Below are 21,606 nucleotides of genomic sequence, written 5' to 3' on the forward strand. Positions count from 1 at the left end.
AATCACGTCGGAAGAGCCTAGTTCGAGAGTTTCCGTTAATTTACGGGAATTTACGGAAGCTCTCATCACAAATATGGCAGCCCCCTTAGATCTAAATGTTGCAAGAAAAAATTTGTCAGACGCACTCGGAGATTCAATGAAATTGTACGTGTGGTATGATGATTTGGGTAGCAGAGTGACTATTCAATCATTCTACAAGTTAAATATGAACATTTATTTATTGTGAGCAGTGAAATGATTCTTATATCCTACTCAGTTAGAGTCTAGATATATCACTATCAGGTTATAAATATACATTCACAAGTCAGATAGACGGTTGTCATTTATATTTAGATTTTAGCTTAAAGTTGTGAATGCTATTAATCTATAGATACAAAATCTGGCATTGGGAAATGTGAAGACATTGTGTTATAAAGGAAAAGGTTAATTGTTTTGGTTAACATGAATCTATGTTAGTGGGTATTGCTTTTGTTGGATATAAAAGGGACAGGAAGTCGACCGTTCTGAAGGTTTGTCTGTAAACAGTAACCGATAACCCCCGATTTTACTCAGCACTGCTCACCATATTCTGCTACAGTGACCACACTGTGGGTGTAGGCTTATCACATGACAAGACTTTTCTCTTGTTAGTAAAGAAATGCACTTATTTGGAAATAAGAACAGACGGGTATAATGCAAGTGTTTCGGTGCTCTTTACATATTATTTTGCATCATTATAGATACATTTACTACTTCCTATGTGACAGTGACCATTGAAGGTCTTCAGCAACCCATGCATGCTGTAAGAGGCGACTATGCTTGTTGTAAGAGGTGACTATGCTTGTCATAACAGGTGACTATGCTTGTCGTAAGAGGTGACTGACACATGAATGGAATGTGATGCTGTGACAGAGGTACTCGGCTGGCTGCAAGGAATTCTGGGTAGGAGAGTGATTGGCGTCGTAAGACTGAGGCATATTTAAATTGTAATCGAGGCTTTGATAAGCACTGACTTCAAATCTACATGATCTAATCAGTCCATAAGAAGAACACACAAGCTTTCTCTTCAATTTGCCTCAAATAAGAAACATGACTGAAATCAGTTAACTCTGCACAGCACTTGCATTGTCAGCCTTGCTGTGCAGAGCTCTATTGTTTTGGTTTGAGAATTGTATCAGGCATGTGACGTCGCACTCAGAATTTATTTCATGCATCATTTAAAAACACATAGAACTGTCAACATACTGTCCCTTTACCATGTTTACGTACCTACCAGTAAGAACACTCATATTTTATGTAGAATGACATTGTTATTGATGTAGCACGGGTTGTTTGGGGATAGATTCATACCTATTCATCAAATAGCAGGGTTTGAATATTATGTTTTCAGCACACAGACTGCCCTATTTAGGCTACATGGTGTGTAAGAATCACAAGTGAAAAATCATTCTACCAGTCCACTATCAGTTTCACTAATGTGTAACCCAACATTTTGTTTATTTATATAACAATGATGTACGATTGGTAGGAATCATGTGTATCAATAACGAGACATCTCCTAGTCCTAATCCCATGTGCACCATTCAATAATGTATCTCTTTTGTGATAGTATTTGCAATCAATATCGACTTTTAACCTTTCATGTTTATTAACTGTAAGTTTGTTATGATGTCATATCACAATGTAAGCTATGCATGTAACATGTATGAGTCCAGATTAATTATGAATAAGCCAACCTTAAAATTTGCAAAATATATTTGATTAAGATAATACTTTTTTTTTAAATACTGTTATTTTTAGACTTTTCTTTCAAGAGCCTTATTGAGTAATGTGTAAGAAATGTGACAAACAATATTTAAAAATGGTTGGAAATATTTAATCTTAATATTTCTGATATTGATGACAATCAGTTTAAGCTTTCAAGAAATTAAATGTTAAGTTACCTATTTTCATCATGATTTGAAATTCATAAGCCAAGTGATAAGTGTTATTTATAATATAAATGAAAATGTCTGAACTGGTTGCATACTCATCAACTGTTAACAATCAGTACATTTGTATTATTACCTGTATGCATTGGTGCTGAACAATAGATCAGTCATCAATAATATCTGATCATCATGTTTGTAAATGATCAAAGATCTTATTTGAGTAGTGTGTAGGTGACTGAGTGCTGTTTTATGCTTCAGTTGTCAATATTCCAGCTGTATCACAGCGGCCTGGAATCACTGAGTATCATAAACAACTGGTTTACAGCTAGAGTAACCATCCAGGACAAAAGCAGCGCTCCATGTTGTTAGGAACAATGACTCACAATCAACAAGGTTATACATTGAAACCATCCAATTCTCATTACTTGGCGACCCGGGAAGATTACGGGGTAGAATAGGTCTTCAGCAACCCATGCTTCCCGTAAAAGGTGACTATGCTTGTCGTAAAAGGCGACTAACGGGATCGGGTGGTCAGGCTCGCTGACATGGTTTATGCATGTCATCGATCCCAATTGCGTGGATCGTTGCTCATGATATTAATCACTGGTTTGTCTGGTCCAGACTCGATTATTTACAGACCGCCGTCATATAGCTGGAATATTGCTGAGTGCGGCGTTAAACAACAAACCAACCAACTAATCATTACTTGGCTCTTTTTACACTTTGAATGGCATTTGAAGTGATACACAAAGAGAGAGAATTTTTCTTTTAATCAATTACCCCCTGCCTTCCGTTTGTCCATTTCTTATTACCAATCAGTGCTAATTGAGATCCTGGCTTCCTTTTGTTCTTTTCTAATCACCAATCAGTGCTAATTGAGCTACTGGTTTCCTTTTGTCCTTTTCTAATCACCAATCTGTGCTAATTAACTGTTGGCGTCCCTTGTTGAGTTTCCACCTTTTGTTTTCTTATTTCTTTTGTTGTTCTTACAGGAACATATATATGCTCTCTGCCTCATAGCACTATTCACCTGATGAAGGAGTAAGCATATACTCCGAAACGTTGTCATCCTCTTTATAAAGAAATTGATATCCATAAATTCTCTCTTTTTCAACACTATTCACATGGTCACCTGTTCTTTCAATCATCAAGGGTCTGTAAATTGATGTATGTTATGGTTGACCTAAACTAAATTTGCCATACAAATAAGTAAAAGCATTTTTCATATATGACATTATGTTAAGGTAGGAAGATGGACATTTGTTATTGGTGTTTTCATACAGATATGATAAAGAAATACCCTATGGGTGAATTGACATCATCTCGTCAGACACGCCCCAGTGCTTTGTGGCAGGTGTTATAAATAATGAAGCTGTTGTAGTCGTGATCTGTCAGCCATAACTGCAATATGTCACTTGTGTCAAGCTTGCGTCATTGTTTGAATTATTTGGATAACAAGTTGTATTGTGTCAAGGAGCAGACATTGAAGCATCCAGTCATGGATGTAACATGGGGTCTGTTAGATGTACTCAACTGAATGTCATATTGTAAATTGTCATTCAGACCATTGTTTTTGTAATGTTTATGTCAGAGCTCCAGATAAGCTGCGTATCTGCGTAAATACGCATCAGAAATGCAGAAATATGCGGTAAAATAAAATCCATGCGTCTCAAATACGCAACGAACATTATAGATATGCTACAAAAATAAAACATGTGCGTATCATCAAAATATTGTGAAGTAACCCTGCGTATTCGATTAGCAAATCAGCAGCTTATTTTGAAATTATAAACGGGCATTCCGTCAACCTTGCCAAACTCCATGATGACAGTTACATCATGATCATTTGCCATCACACTTTATTGTGGAAGTATCCTGGTATTTTTGAGTCCTATAAAGCTCTCGAAGCCACACAACACCAGTTTGCAGGGACTAGATGAATAGTGTTTTTTAGTATTCAACTTAAATACCCACATGTGTAACAACTAGTGGGTAACAGAAATTTGAATACCCAGATAGAATTACTGATACCCATTGATTTGCCTGGGTAAAATACCCACAACACCAGAAGCTTATCTGGAGGTCTGGTTTATGTCAACTTTGGATATCTTGTATTAATACAGTTCTTAGCATATCACTGTCTGTACACTATTACAGTAACCATGGTAACAAGTATTCACTTTTGGTCTTTGTGTTAGAGATTAATGGACAGAGAATAGAGGGAATATAAATTATTTGACCAGTTAACATGGTTAACCATTTGTTAACAACAGCTGTTGAATTACTGTTCCCGGGGCGATGGGGTAGTGTAGTGTTAAAGCGTTTGCTCATCACGCCGAGATCGGGGTTTAATTCCCCACATGGGGCTACTTTGTGTAATGCCCATTCCTGGTGTCCCCTGCCGTCATATTGCTGGAATATTGCTAAAAGCAGGGTAAAACCAAACCCACTCACTATTAGCTTTGTACAGTTTTCTGTTTCTGATTAAAAGAAATATTGTGGCTGTATAGTTAAAGTAAATTTGAATTGCCTTCATTTAACTTTGGAAGTTAGAAGGTTATGACTGAATATTCTAGAAATGTGTCCTTTGTGCAAAAAGCTTATCTTTCCAGTTAGTAGAAGACCTGTAAGGCTAGGACATCTTCATGTTTATACTATTTATTTGTCTTTCATACTACTCAACAATTTAATACCCTCACATGAACAGATTAATAAAAAATAATAGGATGTATTTAGTTTTTTAACAAACATAACATGTTATCGAAACCCATAGAGATGACACTATAACCATGGCAACTGATGTATTTGGTGACCAGGAGGAATGTTGTGCTCCTGCAGACCTCCAGCTTAAATTATTTGCCATTACTCAGTTTACTTTGAGGTGCTTGTATATATATATGCATTTAAGTAATTGAAAAATCAGTATGATAACGCACAATTCGCTGTGCAGAGTTGCATCCCTTGGGCATGTCAGAAACCGAAGCTTCAGGGTTGATTTCCACATGCAGGGATGGAAATTACCACTATCCCGCCAACCCCATCCAGTTTTGTTAATGTTAAAGGGGGTCGATCAGGTAGCCTTGTGGTTAAAGCATTCGCTTGTCACGCCGAAGCGCCAGGTTCAGTTCCGGACTTGGGTGCAATATGTGAAGCCCATTTGTGGTGTCTTCTGCCATGATATTGCTGGAATATTGCTAAAAGCGGCGTAAAACCTCACTCACTATTGTTAAAGGTATCCTGAGGGCTGGTAGAATTTCGAACATTTTGGGGATGTTCCTGTATGTTATCACTATTCTGGCTAGTAGACTTACTGGGTTAATATCTATCCCTGACATGGCTACAATATGTGAAAAGCACCATATTACCCAACTCACTCACTCACTCACTCACTTTTTGTTAATATTAAAGGGGGTTGATCGGGTAGCCTAGTGGTTAAAGCTTTCGCTCGTCACGCCGAAGCGCCGGGTTCACTCACTCACTCACTCACTCACTCACTCACTCACTCGCTCGCTCGCTCGCTCGCTCTCCTACCCACCCACCCACTCACTCACTCACTCACTGCTGATGCCATCAACCGTTGCCTACTCCAGACTCCCAACATATACAGGTAGCTGCGTATTATACTATATCTGACATTACTGACTGCAGGAAAAAGGCTCATTCTTCATTGTTATGGAGTATGTGTCATACCCGGTATCTCTAAATAGACTCTCTAGTCAAAAGAAGATCTTATAGCCTGAAGGGGAGATCATTCAATGTGAATTAGGGGAAGTTAATCCTGGGCAATATTAATGCCAGCCCGTGGGCAGCTGACATACAGTGACAAGACTATGATGAGGCTGGCAAGTCGGTATTTTCTTGAAAAAAGAAAACATGTGTTGGTAATGATTTTCTGAAGGTAATAAACAGTTGTGAAAGGAAATCAATAGTGTCTACAGAAATATTTGATTGATATATATTTACTTTGGGATTGGACTTACTGTTTGACTGCCATCTGGTCAGGTTACCTCATGTCTGTCTGTGTGTACATGACTTGGTGACCCTAGGATATGGTCATATATTATAGGGGAGGGATGGGGGGGGGGGGGGGGGGGGGGGGCAGAAAGATTAAGATGGGATTATCAAAAAATGACAGCTGGGTGTCGCCCAGATTTATCACAACTATATTGGAGGAGGCCATGATGAAATGACACAGTTCTGTTTTAGCAAATAGTTGATTTACTATTTATTTGAACATTATTAAGGGACTGGTAATTTAATAAAACGGGGGTGGTGATGGTTATGAAAAAATGTTAAATCGGTGTGTGTGCAGGAAAATTTGATACAGCCCTAAGGCCAATCGCACCGGCACACCCACCCCTATAATAAATTACCATTCCCTTAGACACTTGTCGACCTGTTAAGATCTGTGTTAGAACAGGTCTACAGCAACCCATGCTTGCCATAACAGGCGACTATACTTGTCGTAAGAGGCGGCTAATGGATCGGGTGGTCAGGCTTGCTGACTTGGTTGATGCATGTCATTGTATCCCAATTGCATAGATCAATGCTCATGATATCAATCAGTGGAGTGTCCGGTCCGGGCTTGATTATTTACAGACTGCCGTCATGAAGCTGGAATATTGCTGAGTGTGGTGATAAAAAAAGGAAGAAACAAACAAACAAACAAACAAACAAACAAACAAACAAACAAACAAGACTCTTGTCTGATGACAGTGTCTAGTAAACTCAGCTAATAATAGTCCATTGACACTTGGATCTTCCGAATCTGATGCTAAGAGCCTTGTTAGGCCTTGTAGAGTCTATTCACCTGGGCTTATTCAGAGGCAGATAGTTCAGTCAGTCTATTGCAAATGTCAGGTTAGAATTTTCAACATGGAATAAGAGATGTCCTTATGTTTTCCTAAGTAACAGTGACTTGTATTTCACTGATAAGGCAAGATAACTTGGATCCAGAGGATCAACACGACGCAAAGACATTTTGTAGCCTACCTGCCTATTGATGCAAGTACCTATCCTGTCATAAAGTGCACATGTATATCCCAGAAGGTACAATATATTGTAATTTGCATGTGGAACCTTTTTGAATCAGGAATGAGAATATGGCACATTTCAGTTTAAATATTTATGTAATTCAGAAGTAGAAAACAAACATATTATGAAAACAAAACTAGTCCACAACAATGACTTCCTGAAACATTTGTTATTGTTTTCATGGAACATGAGGTAATAAGTTGACACATTTATAGTGGTATATGTGATACTGTTGACATTGATATATCCACAGTGTCAAAATTATTAATAATTTTTGATAATTAATCTTTGCAAAGTAATAACTACATTGTTGTAATGTTATTTTATGATAAACAAGATCGGCGGAGAAGTGCAAATATTGTAAACTTGAAACCCACAATGTTCTGAGTGCAATTTTTTTTATAACCATAACCAAAAACAAATAAAGCAGGGGACCTGGCGCTGTGCAATAATGGTTTTAATGCCCAGATTTACATTATTGCATTGTATGCTTGTGATAATACCTTTGAATTTTACAAAGTCCCAATTTTGTACAACAAAGTTCCTTTTTTCCAACTTGACTGTCACTAACTTTAAGCTTCTCAATATACTGTGTAGATCCCACTTGCTATTGGATATCCAGATATGGTGTCAATATTCAGCTCGTTACTGTAATGATTAGTTGTGTGAGAAGACCAGATAAACCTACCACACCTGTTACTGAACACCACCTTATCTTAGAATTGTGTATGAAGTTGTCAGTGGACAAGGAAATACTTCCGATTTCTATACACCACTGATAGCTCGTTCACCTGTTTTTACACCTGTCTGAATCAAGCGTGATTTAAACATCCACAGCTGTTCCCCAGGTATTCAGGTGTGAAAGGATGTTGGCTTCAGCCTCTCATGACAAGTAGATTTGATATGTTAGTTTCAAGTTTCAGAAGGAACTCACCATTTACTATTCTGGGGGAATGGTGACTGGGATTTTAATTAGATTTGTTTGTTTATTTGTTGTTTAACGCCGCACCCAGCAATATTCCAGCTATATGATGGTGGTCTCTAAATAACTGAGTCGGGACCAGACAATCCAGTGATTGACATCATGAGCATAGATCCACGCAACTGGGATACGATGACATGCATCAACCATGTCAGCGAGTCTGACCACCCTATCCCATTAGTCCTCTCCTACGACAAGCATAGTCGCCTTTTACCGTAAGCATGGGTTTTCACGGGTTGATTTTAATTAGACACAGAATATGTTTTTGGTCACTGCTTCGAAGGACACATATATATTTTCTGTGAAAAGAGAAATCCTCATTTAAAGAATAAACTCACATTTATTTCAGGACGTTCAACCTGTCCAGCTAACCCTTTTTTCCTGCTTTGGACAAGTGACTGTTTGTTCTGTTTCAAGATCCATGGGACCTGTAGACATTCCCATTGAACAATAACTTGCTTAATTCCTTTTCCTTGTTTAATTCATTCCTTTTGTATCTTCATGTTCATGCAGTTAATTTTTTGTCTTTCCAGGTATTTGCATAATTTGAAGTCCTGGTTTAAACAGAAGGTAAGCATGTCAGTTTTAAGTGTCTTTTCAGAAAATGTTCAGGATGATAACTGGAAACATGGTAATTAAGAATTATTCAATGATGGGTGCAAATCTCAATTAATCTCCCCTTAATTTAGTCCACTGTTGAGCATACTTTCCTTACTAACGTTTGATCGATTCTCTGTGTATCCGTGTCGGTGGGGTAGCTTAGTGGTTTAAGCTTCAGATTGTCATGCAGAAGACCTTGGTTTGATTCGCCACATGGGTATATTGTGTGAAGCTCATTTCCGGTGACCCTCGCTGTAATATTGTTGGAATACTCCTAAAAGCAGTGTATAACCATACTCTCACTTCACTCACTTTGTTTATCCCTGGGAAGTTTCAATCAAGTGAAGCCCTGCTTCTGTGTCTTGTTCTAATTATGGGGCGGTCAGGTAGCCTAGTGGTTAAAGCGTTCGCTTGTCATGCCGAAGACCTGGGTTCAATTCCCGACATGGGTACAATGTGTGAAGCCCATTTCTGGTGTCCCCCGCCGTGATATTGCTGGAATATTGCTAAAAGCAGAGTAAAATCATACTCACTCACTCACTCACTGTAATAATTACACACCATAAACAGGGCTTCAGTTATATCATGGTTGTAATCTGATTGTAATCTGATTGTAATCTGATTGTATATATCATATCATGATTGTTACATGTTGTTTGCCAGATCAGCAAGGAGGATTTTGACCTGGAAGCAAGGAATTTGTTGAGAGAAGACGCAGGTAAGCTGTTGACAAGAAACAAGCCCCAAATCTTTTAGATGAGAATGTTGGAGATTTTATGAATGCTTCAGCTGGAACAGATTTGACACCCATATTGTTCTATGCTGTGAAGTCTAGAATCATGAGAATAAAAACAATAATACTCAGAAATGCTTGTTTTTACCAACTCTGTAAAATTTTCTGATTCTGCAGTATAGGCCCTGCTCTTTCAGTTGAATGGTTGGGGAAAAGTTTGTGTTCTTAACCTATTAGAGATCCTACATATCATCTCACGGGTCAGTTGTGAGCTGAGAATCCATGAGCCTCTCTTTGTCTGTTGCAGTGCACCTACACAATGAGTTTCTCCTGGCCATCATTGCCCGGTGTCAAATCAGCAGTGCCACCACAGGTAAGGGGAGATCACTCTCCAGATAATTCTCAGTCAGTCACAGCCAGGAACTCGGGTTCATATTTTAAGCTTTCTAAATGCATGCTTTGTCTGAACAGATGTGTTGGTCACTCTAGGAGTAAAAGATCTGTATTATGTATGGTATATGTTTATGCTTCAGTATCAAAAGAGAAGTCACAGTCAAGCTCGACTTCAACTCCCACCAAACTCAAGAAGGGCAAGATCAAGAGAAAAATACCTGGAGGCCGTGCAAATCTCCAGGTGAGCAGTATATGCAACATAATGAAAACTTGACAAATACAATCAAAGTATGTTCTACCTCCAAACATTAACCCCCTCAATGTATCCCCTCAATCGCTTATTATTAACTAGACCGCCTCCGTGGTCAAGTGGTAGAGCACCCGAACACCCAGCAGGTCTGGGGTTTGATCCCTGGCCGTGTCATACCAAAAGATGTTAAAAGATGGTACTTGTTGTTACCCTGTCTGGCACCCGGCATTAAGGGGCTAAAACTAGGACTTGTCGGCTCAGAGTCAGTATACTGTTGCTGAGTGGGGTATTCATATAAGTGCATAAATCTTTGCATGCAACGTTAAACCCCATTTCACCTCACCTCATTATTGACTACCAGCAATGTTAAAATACCTTTGAATTTTAAAAAAATTTAGAACTTAAAAAAATCCCATTTTTTAACCAAATTACATTTTTTCTCCATTTGTCAGTGTCCCGGATCAATCTCTGATTTCTTATAAGTTTAATTCGGAAGGTTCTTATTGCAGCCATTATGGTGTGTTGTTTTTTATTTTAACATTTACATTCTTCCAGCAACGCTTTGTCCCAGTCAACCCAACAAGTCATGCTCACAAGGTGACCACGCGATCTGTTGATGATGGAGTAACACCCTTAGGTAAGAATGTCAATTTTGCTTTCACCAATACCTGTACACATTTAAATCAAATAAAACACAAGCACTTTAGGAACGTTTGTAAACATAAGTTCTATAAGTAAATCCTTATGTATATATAGATATGTAAGATAGCTATGCGATAAATAGCAAAGAACAATGAAGAACGAACTATGGTTTATTTTGCGTAATAAAACATTGTTCTATCATGACATTATTTCTACAGATTTGAATATGTGCTCCCAACTTGATGATGTCATATATTGGGCGACGTTATTTTTGAGAGGGATGTGTCGAGTCAGTAGTTCCCCATAGCCCAGCAGCGTAGATGACCGCAATGTGTGATCTCCAAAAGTGTGAGAAATATGATAATCAGTATAAGATTCAGATAATCGACGTGAGAATTGTGAGAATATGCAGGAAATACCAATACCAAACTCACCTGTTCATAAAATGGACCTGTCCAACATTGCCGAGCTCAGATTCCATTCAGGGAGTCATCATTATTAAAATATGTCTATATCTAACAATAAAACACTGCAGGGAGAATAAACCACATGAGGCTGCGCTCTGATATAAACACTTCCCACTCGTCGTTTATTTCTTAAGTAGAGATGGCAAGGCCTGTGTTTGATTTCCCACTATGTACAATGTGTGAAAGGTCACGTCTGGTATCCACCGCTATGAAACATTCTCGATCACTGTGTTGTATGTGAACCACAGCCAGATTTTCAGTATATTAGTGAGTGTTTTGTTAAACTGGAGTGAGTGAGTTGGATTTTATGCCACTTTCCGCAATATTACAGCAATATCACGGCAGGGGGACACCAGAAATGGGCTTCACACATTGTACCCATGTGGGGAATTGAACCGTGGCCTTTGGTATGACAAGCCAATGCTCTAACCACTAGGCTTTCCCACCGTACCTGTAAAACTGGACCACATTTCAATCTCATTAAAATTAAAATCCCATTACGGGTCACGTCAGACCGACCTTTGCGCGAAGGCAGCTTTCTCGTGCTTAACGGCACTAATTTCAAATTGGGGACTATGCTTCGAAACAGATTTTGACAAATTCTCAATTACAAATTTGAAACCTGAACCAAAGAACATTCTGGAATGGCTAATAGATGGTCTAGATTATATGGATACAGTCGTAAAACCCGTAACTATCGTTTGGAGTAAAGTTTTTGAGGCTGCATGATCAAAAATCACATTCCGCCTGTCACTTTCATAATCTGGTAAGCCATGCTCTGATTGGTCTGACCCGTAATGGGATGTCCTCAGATCTTTGTTTAGCGGTAGCGAGAACTGAGGTCTGATTTTAATGAGATAGGACCACATTTTTGTGTATTAGTGAGTGTTGTGTTAAACTGGACCATGTTTTATTTGCCAGGCTTCATGTCCCGTGACTGCCTGCTGCCAGACATATCGCTGATGCATGGTCGGATGTTGGTGTGTGCATGGGAGTCCGACCTCCAGGACGTTTCCTCCATCACTGTCAAGATACTCATCCAGGCGGTCGAGGTAGGGACAGTCCCACCCCTTATCATGTGTATACCTGTGAGCAGAACAGGCACCTCGCAGCCTTTGCTTGCCACAAGGGGCACCTGTGTGGCTCCCTGTAGGGATTCTGTGACACAATATATCCTAAGTACCCCGTGCTTGGTAAGAGGCAACTGATGATGATTGGGGGGTTGCCATTGTTACGATGTGTGACCATGCAGGTTTTGTTTCATTGTATCACCTCTATGGTCTTTTGGATGGTGCATCTGCTCGGAGAGACGGGTGTCGGTGGTTGATTCCCGATACCAGTGAACAAATAGACATAAAAGGATAGTCGCCTGTCCATTCCCAATTAAATTTTGAAATTGATATTGCCATTGGTATCAAGTGACAAGGTAGACACAATTTTATGGATAACAACTTCTTGAATACTGTAAAAAAGCTTGATGGTATCAAGTGTGAAATAATTACATCTATTTAGATACTTCATCTGTGGGATTGGGACATACGAATCAGGTTAATCTTTTTAGACTGCCAGTAGTATATAGGTCTTCAGCAACCCATACTTGCCGTAAAAGGCGACAATGCTTGTCGTAAAAGGCGACTAACGGGATTGGGTGGTCAGGCTCGCTGACTTGGTTGATACATGTCATTGATCCCAATTGCGTGGATCGATGTTCATGCTGTAAATCACTGGATTGTCTGGTCCAGCCTCAATTATTTACAGACCGCCGTCATATAGCTTGAATATTGCTGAGTACGGCGTTAAACAACAAACAAACAAACAAAAACAAACAAACAAAAAGCCTCCATGGTCTAGTGGATGGTTTGTCTGCCCGGAGAGCGTTAGATTGGTGGTTCAATCACCAGGCTGCATCACACCTTAAGACTTTAAGACCTTACCTTTCCTTACCCTACCTGATGCTTTACATTAAGGGACTAAAACAAGGACTGGTCGGCTCAGAGTCTCTATACTGTGTTTGAATGGGGTATCCATGTTAAACTGCGGCATGGTATCTCAGTGGGCTAGCACTATAAACCAGCAATCGTCTGGACTAGTACAAGCAGCCACACACTTGCAGACGAACACATGCATGCATGTCCCTATGTAAGTCCAATAGTCTTGAATGCAACTTTAAACCCCATTTCAACTCGCCTTTATTGTACCCTGATGGCGTGGATCTCTGCAAACCTTGCGTTTGTTGGCCCCGGGGTTCCAGAGTTGTCTGACATTCACTCAATCTTTCTTTCCATAACCTGTGGGCCTTTTGGGGCAAATCAGTCACCCCAATCATCTATAGTGCTGACACACTCGTTTTCTGAATCACATTAAACCCAGAACTCCAGATAAGCTGCGTATCGGCGTAAAATATGCATTAGAAATGCAGAAATACGCAGTAAAATAAAATCCAACCGTATCAAATACACAACGAACATTACAGATACGCTACAAAAATATAACTTGTGCATATCATCAAAATATTGTGAAATAACCCTGTGTATTAGATTACCAAATCAGCAACTTATTTTGAAATTATAAACGGGCATTCCGTCAACCTTGCAAAACTCCACGATGACAGTTACATCATGATCATTTGCCATCACACTTTCTTGTGGAAGTATCTTGCTATTTTTGAATCCTATAAAGCTCTCGAACCCACATGACACCAGTTTGCAGGGACTAGATGAATAGTGTTTTTAAATATTTAACTTAAATACCCACATGTGTAAAAACTAGTGGGTAACAGAAATTTGAATACCCAGATAGTATTACTGATACCCAATGATTTTAAAATGCATGGGTAAAATACCCACAACACCAGAAGCTTATCTGGAGCTCTGTTAAACCTGTTGTAATATTCTCATCAAATTCTGATGGTAACAATCTTTTGCTAATTACCTACTGCCTACTTTCAGACTCAGCTTAAGAATATTATTTCTCTGGTACTGGCGCGGCGAAGTGGGTTCAAGTTACGAGAAAAGAAGTTCCGCTACGGCCTGGGCGCCCAGATACCAAACCCATACTTGCGTCAGACCCAGCTCATGGATCAGACAACTTCAGAGAGGTGCCTCAGTTTGACTTATTTCACTATAAATAAAATGCAAGCGATTGTGTGACATTTGATTTGTGTTTCCATTACCAGAAAACAAGTTTTACCTTACCTGACGTTACACATATAGACTGTGTAGCGTCAGGTAAGTATAAAAACATTGCATTTAATCAGAAATGCTTATGTTTTACCTCACCTGATGCTACACAGTGCTATAGGTGTAATGTCAGGTAAGCATGAAAACATTCCACTTAATAAGAAATTCTCATATTTAGGCCATGCCCACTAACAGACTACTGTTTCCTGATTGGCTGATAATAGATAATGGGCGGGATTTGTGTTGTGTTATTTGAGGTTGACTTATTTCACAGCAGTCCGGTACCATGGTGGAACAGGGAAATAGCAAAAGCTAGGAGAGTGAGAAAGAAAGCCCTAAATAGGTCAAAAAGGGATAAATCAGCCTTTGCCCAAGTCCGAGCAGCCAGGACGAAAGTAAGACAACTCATAGACGATTCTAAGAAAGAGTCATGGCAGACCTTCTGCAAATCCCTTAATGAGAAAACAAAAGCTAAAACAGTCTGGAGCAAAATACACGTTATCAGGGGTAAGCGGAAACCCACAAAAATTCCCAAGTTAGCCAACGCCCATACAGTCAAAGAAAAGGCCTACATTCTAGCTGAGCACTTCTCATCTGTCAGCAGCAACACAAATTGCAGCGAAGAATTCAAACAGGAAAAAATGCTTATGCCTAAGATCTCAAAACGGCCGCAAAGCAAGCATCTGGTATACAATATACCATTTACGGTGACAGAGTTTAATGATGCGATACAACATAGAAAAGGCACAGCACCTGGTCTTGACACAACCAGCTACGAGATATTGAAAAACCTACCTGATCAAACCAAAGGCTTACTCACTGAGTTGTATAACACGATATGGTCCAAAGGAGAAGTCCCAAAAGCATGGAAACATGCTGCGGTTATCCCGCTGCTTAAGCAAGGGAAAGAAGAAGCCCTACCAAACTCCTATCGACCGATCTCACTCACCTCAAACATGTGCAAAGCCATGGAAGCCATGGTTACAAAAAGGCTCATGCATCATCTTGAAACTGGCAATCACATAAAACCTGACCAAAGTGGCTTCAGGAAGGGACACTCGTGTCTAGATCATATTCTAAGACTGGAAAATGAAATAAAAAAAGCCCAATTAAACAGACAATACCTAGCCGCAGTATTTCTGGACTTCAGCAAAGCCTTCGATATGGTATGGCATGACGGACTCCTCTCAAAACTTTCACAAAATGGAGTTGAAGGGAACATGGCAAACTTCATAGACAGCTTCCTGCAAGACAGGTTGCTATCAGTTAAAATAGGGAACAATCGATCAGATCCTATGGCACTGGACAATGGCACGCCACAAGGCAGCATCATAAGCCCAACCCTGTTTAATATCATGATCAATGATCTTTTTGACCATGTCAACTCTCCTCCCCAAACTTCTAAGTTCGCCGATGACGGAGCAATATGGGTAAAGCACAGAGATATCTCACAAATCAGAAAAAAACTCCAGTCAGCCCTGGACGGAGTAGATCAATGGTGCAATAAATGGGGATGTACCCTTTCAAGTGAAAAAACGGTTGGAGTTCTATTCAAACGCCGGGGGAAAGATGCTATGATACCCCGTGTCTCCATAAAAGGCAAACCCATCAAATTCGAAAAATCTGCAATATTTCTTGGAGTTATCCTTGATCAACACCTCACTTGGCGCAAGCATATAGAATATGTGGAAAACAGATGTCAAAAAGACCTGAACGTATTACGGGCAATTTCAGGCACATCTTGGGGCACATCGAGGGACGCTCAGCTGGACCTCTACAAAGCTCTTATCAGATCAAAAATTGACTATGGTTGTGAGGCTTTTCACTCAGCATCAAATACTGTCTTGAGGCGCCTAGACAGAATACAATACAAAGCCCTAATGCTGGCCACAGGCGCAGCGACAGGCACCTCACTAGAAGCACTACAAGTAGAAACGGGAGAACTCCCATTGAAACTAAGAAGAGAGCAGGCAATATTATCGTTCTGGGGACGAACATCAAACCCTTTGGTTAAAAAGATATGGCAAGACAAAAACGCTCGAGATGAAGCCCTAGCTCGAAAAAATCCCTCACTAAAGCCATCTGGGATATTAGTGCGTGAACTCATTCGAAGTCACAATTGCGATGACATTCAGCCTCCAGAAAGTCATTACAAAGGGTTACACCCTCCCTGGACTTTACAAACTCCCAAAGTTGACACTGCTTTAACACCAGTAGTCACTAAAAGAGAAAACCCAACCCTACTACGATCAGTAGCTATCACTAAAATTCAAACTACCTGGGACAGCTGGGCCCATATATACACTGATGGATCCAAGAATCCTATCAACAACAGTGCTGGTTACGGGATCCATATCCACAGCTCCAAACCCCAAGCACATTCAGTTCGCTTGCCTGATGGTCAGTCAGTATTCACGGCTGAATTGGAGGCAATTCATCATGCACTCAAACTCATACCGGAACTCCCGGAAGCAAAGGCAGTCGTCCTATCAGACTCGCTAAGTGCACTTCAGGCCATCAGTGGGAGAAACTCAAACTCCAGGCCAAACACAGTCAACAATATTCTATACGAATATACAAAACTATCGGACCAAGGGCAACAGGTGGAGCTGTGTTGGATCCCCTCTCACATAGATATTCATGGAAATGAAAAAGCAGACTCACTGGCGAAGCTAGCTCTAGACAAAGCGGATATAGAGCCTATTCCCTTTAGTAAACTAGAGATAAAAAGCAAAATCAAAGCCTCCATAGCAAAGAGATGGCAAGCCCAATGGGACGCAAGTAAGATCGGCAGATGGCTATACAAAATTCAACCCAAGGTCCAACAAAAGCCAAACTCATACTCAAATGAAAGGAAAATTGAAACTGCTATCTCACGCCTCAGACTTGGTCACAAAAAGCACTATGACAAGGTTTGTTCATCTTGCAATCAGGCTGAAACCATTGACCACCTGTTACTAGAATGTCAAGACCATGCCCCAGCCCGGGCTAGGTTAAAACAAGAATTGCAGTTAGATCCGCTATCTGTCATAGATCTCCTAAAGCCAAGAGATGCAATAGCGAAGGCCAAACTAACTCTATTTCTGAGAGATGGACAGCTGCTCGAACGTATATAAACAGAGCAGCCAAGGATAAAAATGAAATCATATCAATATAAGAAAAAAGAAATCATATCAATGCAAAAACAGAAATTATGTGAACACCGAACTCACAATAGATATGTGAACCCTTCTCACACACAGGAGTCCCAAAGAGGGACAGGTCAGCCGAAATTGCCTAGGCAGAAGGCGACCTCTTAAACACCTAATGCAACAACAACAACAACAACAGCAGTCCGTAGGGATTTCTGGTATGGAATATAGGTCCCAGCAATCTCACCCAAGTGTCTTTTGACATAAAATATATCAACACTTGTTGATGTAAGTTTAAAACTCCTTGGCAAGTTTCAGAGTATTAAACTTTTATTGACTTGAGTGGATATATTTGATATCAAAAGACAATCAGGTTAATTCTCTATTTTGAAAATATTTGGTTTCCATTGACTGTAACATAACATAAAATTTCTTACTCTTCGTTAAAGTAGACTTATGGGTCGGGTGGTCAGAGTGTGATTTGACTGATGGCATGTCATTGTACTCAGACGGCATGGATCGATGCTCACAACATCAATCACTGGATTGTGATCAGGCCACCGTCATATAGATAGAATATTTGCTGAGTATAACGTTAAACAACAAACACAGACTCATGCATGAAATATATTCATGTTGTAAAAAAGTCCATTGCTCGATATGGCCTGTCCCTTAATGATATGACCTGTTTCCATTGATGACTTGTCCCCACAGCTACGCCACTGCTGTAACCCCGACGGGCCACCATGCTCCCAGCATCAAGTCCTCCATGGATGTCGGGGAGGAGGTGGCCATGCATCATCTCGCTACTTCCCACCAGCCAGCGGAAGACATGGGCCCCATCAACCTGTATGATCTGCTGGACGCTCTGAAGGTGAGCTGGAGGGAGGGCAGGACTCTCCAAGTCTGAGGGAGGACAAGTCTCCAGTCCATTCCCACTTAAAGTTTAAAGTAGATTTTGTTATTACATTAAATGGAGAATCTCACCTAAGTGTCTTTTGATATCAAATATATCTACACGAGTCTATAAATGTTTTTAACTTTTATTGAAGGGTGTTGATATGTTTGATATCAAATGACACAAGGGTGAGATTCAATTTATCATCCAACATCATTCTTGCAACTTTTTCAGTTTGTACACAGTAATAAGCTGTGTCTTAAGTGTAAAACGTACTGCTAACAGCTTCAGTAGCAGAGCCATTAGAGCAGATGTCATTTGATTGTGATGTCATGGTAACCAATGGTAACAATGGTCTGCAAAACATTGTGATGCAATTTTATTTACAATGTAGATATCGCTTGATCTCACCTCTTTGGATGTTAAACTATGGTTATAACAAGCTGACAGGAACCACTAATTATAGTTTGTTTTGACTGTAGTTTGTTATAAGCGAATAGACGGGGCCAAATTACAGTTCGTTAAAACTGTCAGTTTGTTATAAGCATGTTCATTATGAACATAGTTTACTGTGGTATTACCTGTGAAATAATTATATTTATGTAGATATTGCCTCTGTGGGATGGGAATATACAAATCTTTCCACTTGGTTTCACACATGCACACACAAATATGTGTACGCATGTCTCTATATAAGTGCAATAATCCTCATTAGGTTTAATTCAGGACTGGAGTTTTAGGGTTTTCAAATTTTATACGTGTAATGTTTAAACCATCGTTAACATTATTAATTTCATATTTTATTAGTTTTCTCCCGTGCATTTCAGCTGTATCGCAGCAGCATCCCATCCCATTCGGTTTACGCCCCCGCAGTGGAGCGCATCCTGCATCGTCTCTGGCATCCCAGCATAGAGGAGGTGGAGCAGGAGAGCATCCACCAGCAGGAAGTCTACCTCAAGCAGCAGCTAGCCAATCAGCAGTTACCTGTCCGATGAACAGCCAATCAGCAGTTGCCTGTCTGATAAACAGCCAATCAGCAGTTACCTGTCCAATAAACAACCAATCAGCAGTTGCCTGTCTGATAAACAGCCAATCAGCAGTTACCTGTCCAATAAACAGCCAATCAGCAGTTGCCTGTCCAATAAACAACCAATCAGCAGTTGCCTGTCTGATAAACAGCCAATCAACAGTTGCCTGTATCATGTCGTCCGTTGTTGGCGTTGGCGTCCATAATCCATTTACATGCTTCTTCCTCTTAGGAGTTTTAAAGTTTTGTTCAAGGCATCCAACTTGGAATTTTAATAAAATTTAAGAATCTTTTCAAAAGGGTCAGAGGCCTGAAACTTGGTAGGTTAGATGGTCACCTTGTGTAAGACGCAGGCTTTGTGTGACATCTTGATTCTAAATCAAATATGGCTGCCAATAGCCATATTGGAAAATAATTATTGGTTGCAAACACCCCAGAAAACACTGGACCAGTGAAGCTGAACTTCAGATGCTTGTTCCCACCAAGGATGGCATCTAAATTTTTTCAAGAGGTTCGAATCCAATCTTCGCAATATTGCATGCATGGCCAGTTTTGGGGCTTGTATTTTGCAATATTTTGAACATTGGCCTTGGTTTGATTGTGCACTTTGACCATAATGAAAGCTGGGGTTGTATGTGATTTTTTTCAAGAGGTTTGAATCTGATTTTCAATATGATTGCCACGGCAGCTATTTTGAAAGGCCTAATTATTTCAGTAAATCTTTTTAGTGGCTGTCTTTGTTGACATTTTAAACTGTTGACTACATGTCCAGGTGAGCTGTGGCACTATTTTTATTCAACATCTCAATCCATGGTATTTGCTTACAGACTGTTAAACTTAAAGGGTGACTTTGCTTGTTGGTCAATGGTAGGTCTAGATGTGGTATTAAATCCCATGTGTTAAACAGAGACAGTGTTATTAGGGAGTTATTTAACTGTTACATTGATACTGTATATCTTGGAAATAACGCGATCGTGAATTAAATGCGAACATTCTTTGCTCGCATTAATTAACTTCGCATTGATGTCTCCAAATGACTATAAACAATAAGACGGACTCACTTTGGATAGCGGAAATACCAACTTGAATATAAACACAAACACGGTTTATTGAGCAGCAGTTGTAACAAGTATATAACAATGTCATTCAAAGAATAGGAATTACACAATGGGCATCCAGAGAGTTATCACTGCAGTGCTATTTGTTGTTTGATTGAGTTAAGTTAAGGATATGTATCATTCCACTGGGAATGGAGTGGGGGAGTCGCATTTTTGGCTAGGGGTCCGCAGTCGTATTAATTTGGAGATGCATTAATTTCCAGATTTACAGAATACATCAGTAAGGTACCAGACAGACATGGAAGGTTTTAACTTAAAGCTGATCTATGCCTAATCCTTCTTTAAGCAGAACTCTGTACTCAGTACTCTTCAATGGGACCGTTATTTCATCACGTAATTAAAATGACTGAATAATGGTCAAGGTGTTTTTTATTTCAATATGTCTGCCTCTGTGGCCATTTTGAAAATCGGATTTAACACTCTTGTACAAAGTGGAGTCTGACATATGCTTTTCTGCAAATATGGAGTTCTGTACAATGAAGCTGTGGTCCCATAATTATGATGTGCAGAAAGACGACACATTTCACATGAGGGACAGCTCGATAGTCATGAAGTGAAGCGTCTGAATACTTGAGTCAGTAATATTCCAGCTACCTGGGTGATACAGGTATTCCCACTCACTATTTCTGTCCATCTGCTCTGGTATTTGCTGGCTTGTCTGGTGAAGAATTGTATTGTGTACATAGATGTCAATAAATGTGTTTCATACTTACGTCAGAATCTTAATTCTTTTTGAATTTTTAGTTGTTACAAATTCAGACCATCAAATCAATCTTGGTGCTACAACTGTTGTTAGTGGATGTGAGTTATGATCATCTTTTTGCCACAACCATTGTATGTCTACATTAGAGTATGAGAGTTACGATCATCTTAGTGCTACAACTAACCTAAGTCAGTGTATATTGGGGGCTGTCGCGTAGCCTAGTGGTTAAAGCATTGGCTTGTCATGATGAAGACCCGGGTTCGATATCCCGACAAGGGTACGATGTGTGAGGCCCATTTCTGGTATCCCCCGCCATGATATTGCTGAAATATTGCAAAGAGCTTTGTAAAATCAAACTCACTCACTCACTCACCCCATAGAAGCCGAGATGAACGACAATGCAAAGTATTTATAATATGTAACTTATTTCATATTTTCTGTGTATATTATTGAAGTTAAGGGTTCTTTGTGGAAAGGGTCTCTGATGCATTGTTTCCATGTTGTACAGAAGTGCGATGCAATCACTGGTTGATGCTGGT

General features: G+C 39.8%; 1 protein-coding gene across 1 annotated transcript; it reads left to right on the forward strand.

The window, feature by feature from the left end:
* Positions 1-63: 63 nt before the first annotated feature.
* On the forward strand, positions 64-21,057 carry LOC139459131 (transcriptional adapter 1-like). The gene is made up of 10 exons (XM_071240583.1): positions 64-144; positions 8,460-8,496; positions 9,190-9,244; positions 9,567-9,632; positions 9,793-9,893; positions 10,458-10,539; positions 11,933-12,063; positions 13,960-14,108; positions 18,036-18,195; positions 19,047-21,057. Exons 1-10 carry the CDS (start codon positions 74-76, stop codon positions 19,212-19,214), a joined length of 1,020 nt encoding a protein of 339 aa, XP_071096684.1. The 5' UTR covers positions 64-73; the 3' UTR covers positions 19,215-21,057.
* Positions 21,058-21,606: the final 549 nt, after the last annotated feature.

The sequence above is a fragment of the Haliotis cracherodii genome, unplaced genomic scaffold (genome assembly GCF_022045235.1).
Source record: "Haliotis cracherodii isolate W230 unplaced genomic scaffold, xgHalCrac1.p SCAF_13, whole genome shotgun sequence".
NCBI lineage: Eukaryota > Metazoa > Mollusca > Gastropoda > Lepetellida > Haliotidae > Haliotis > Haliotis cracherodii.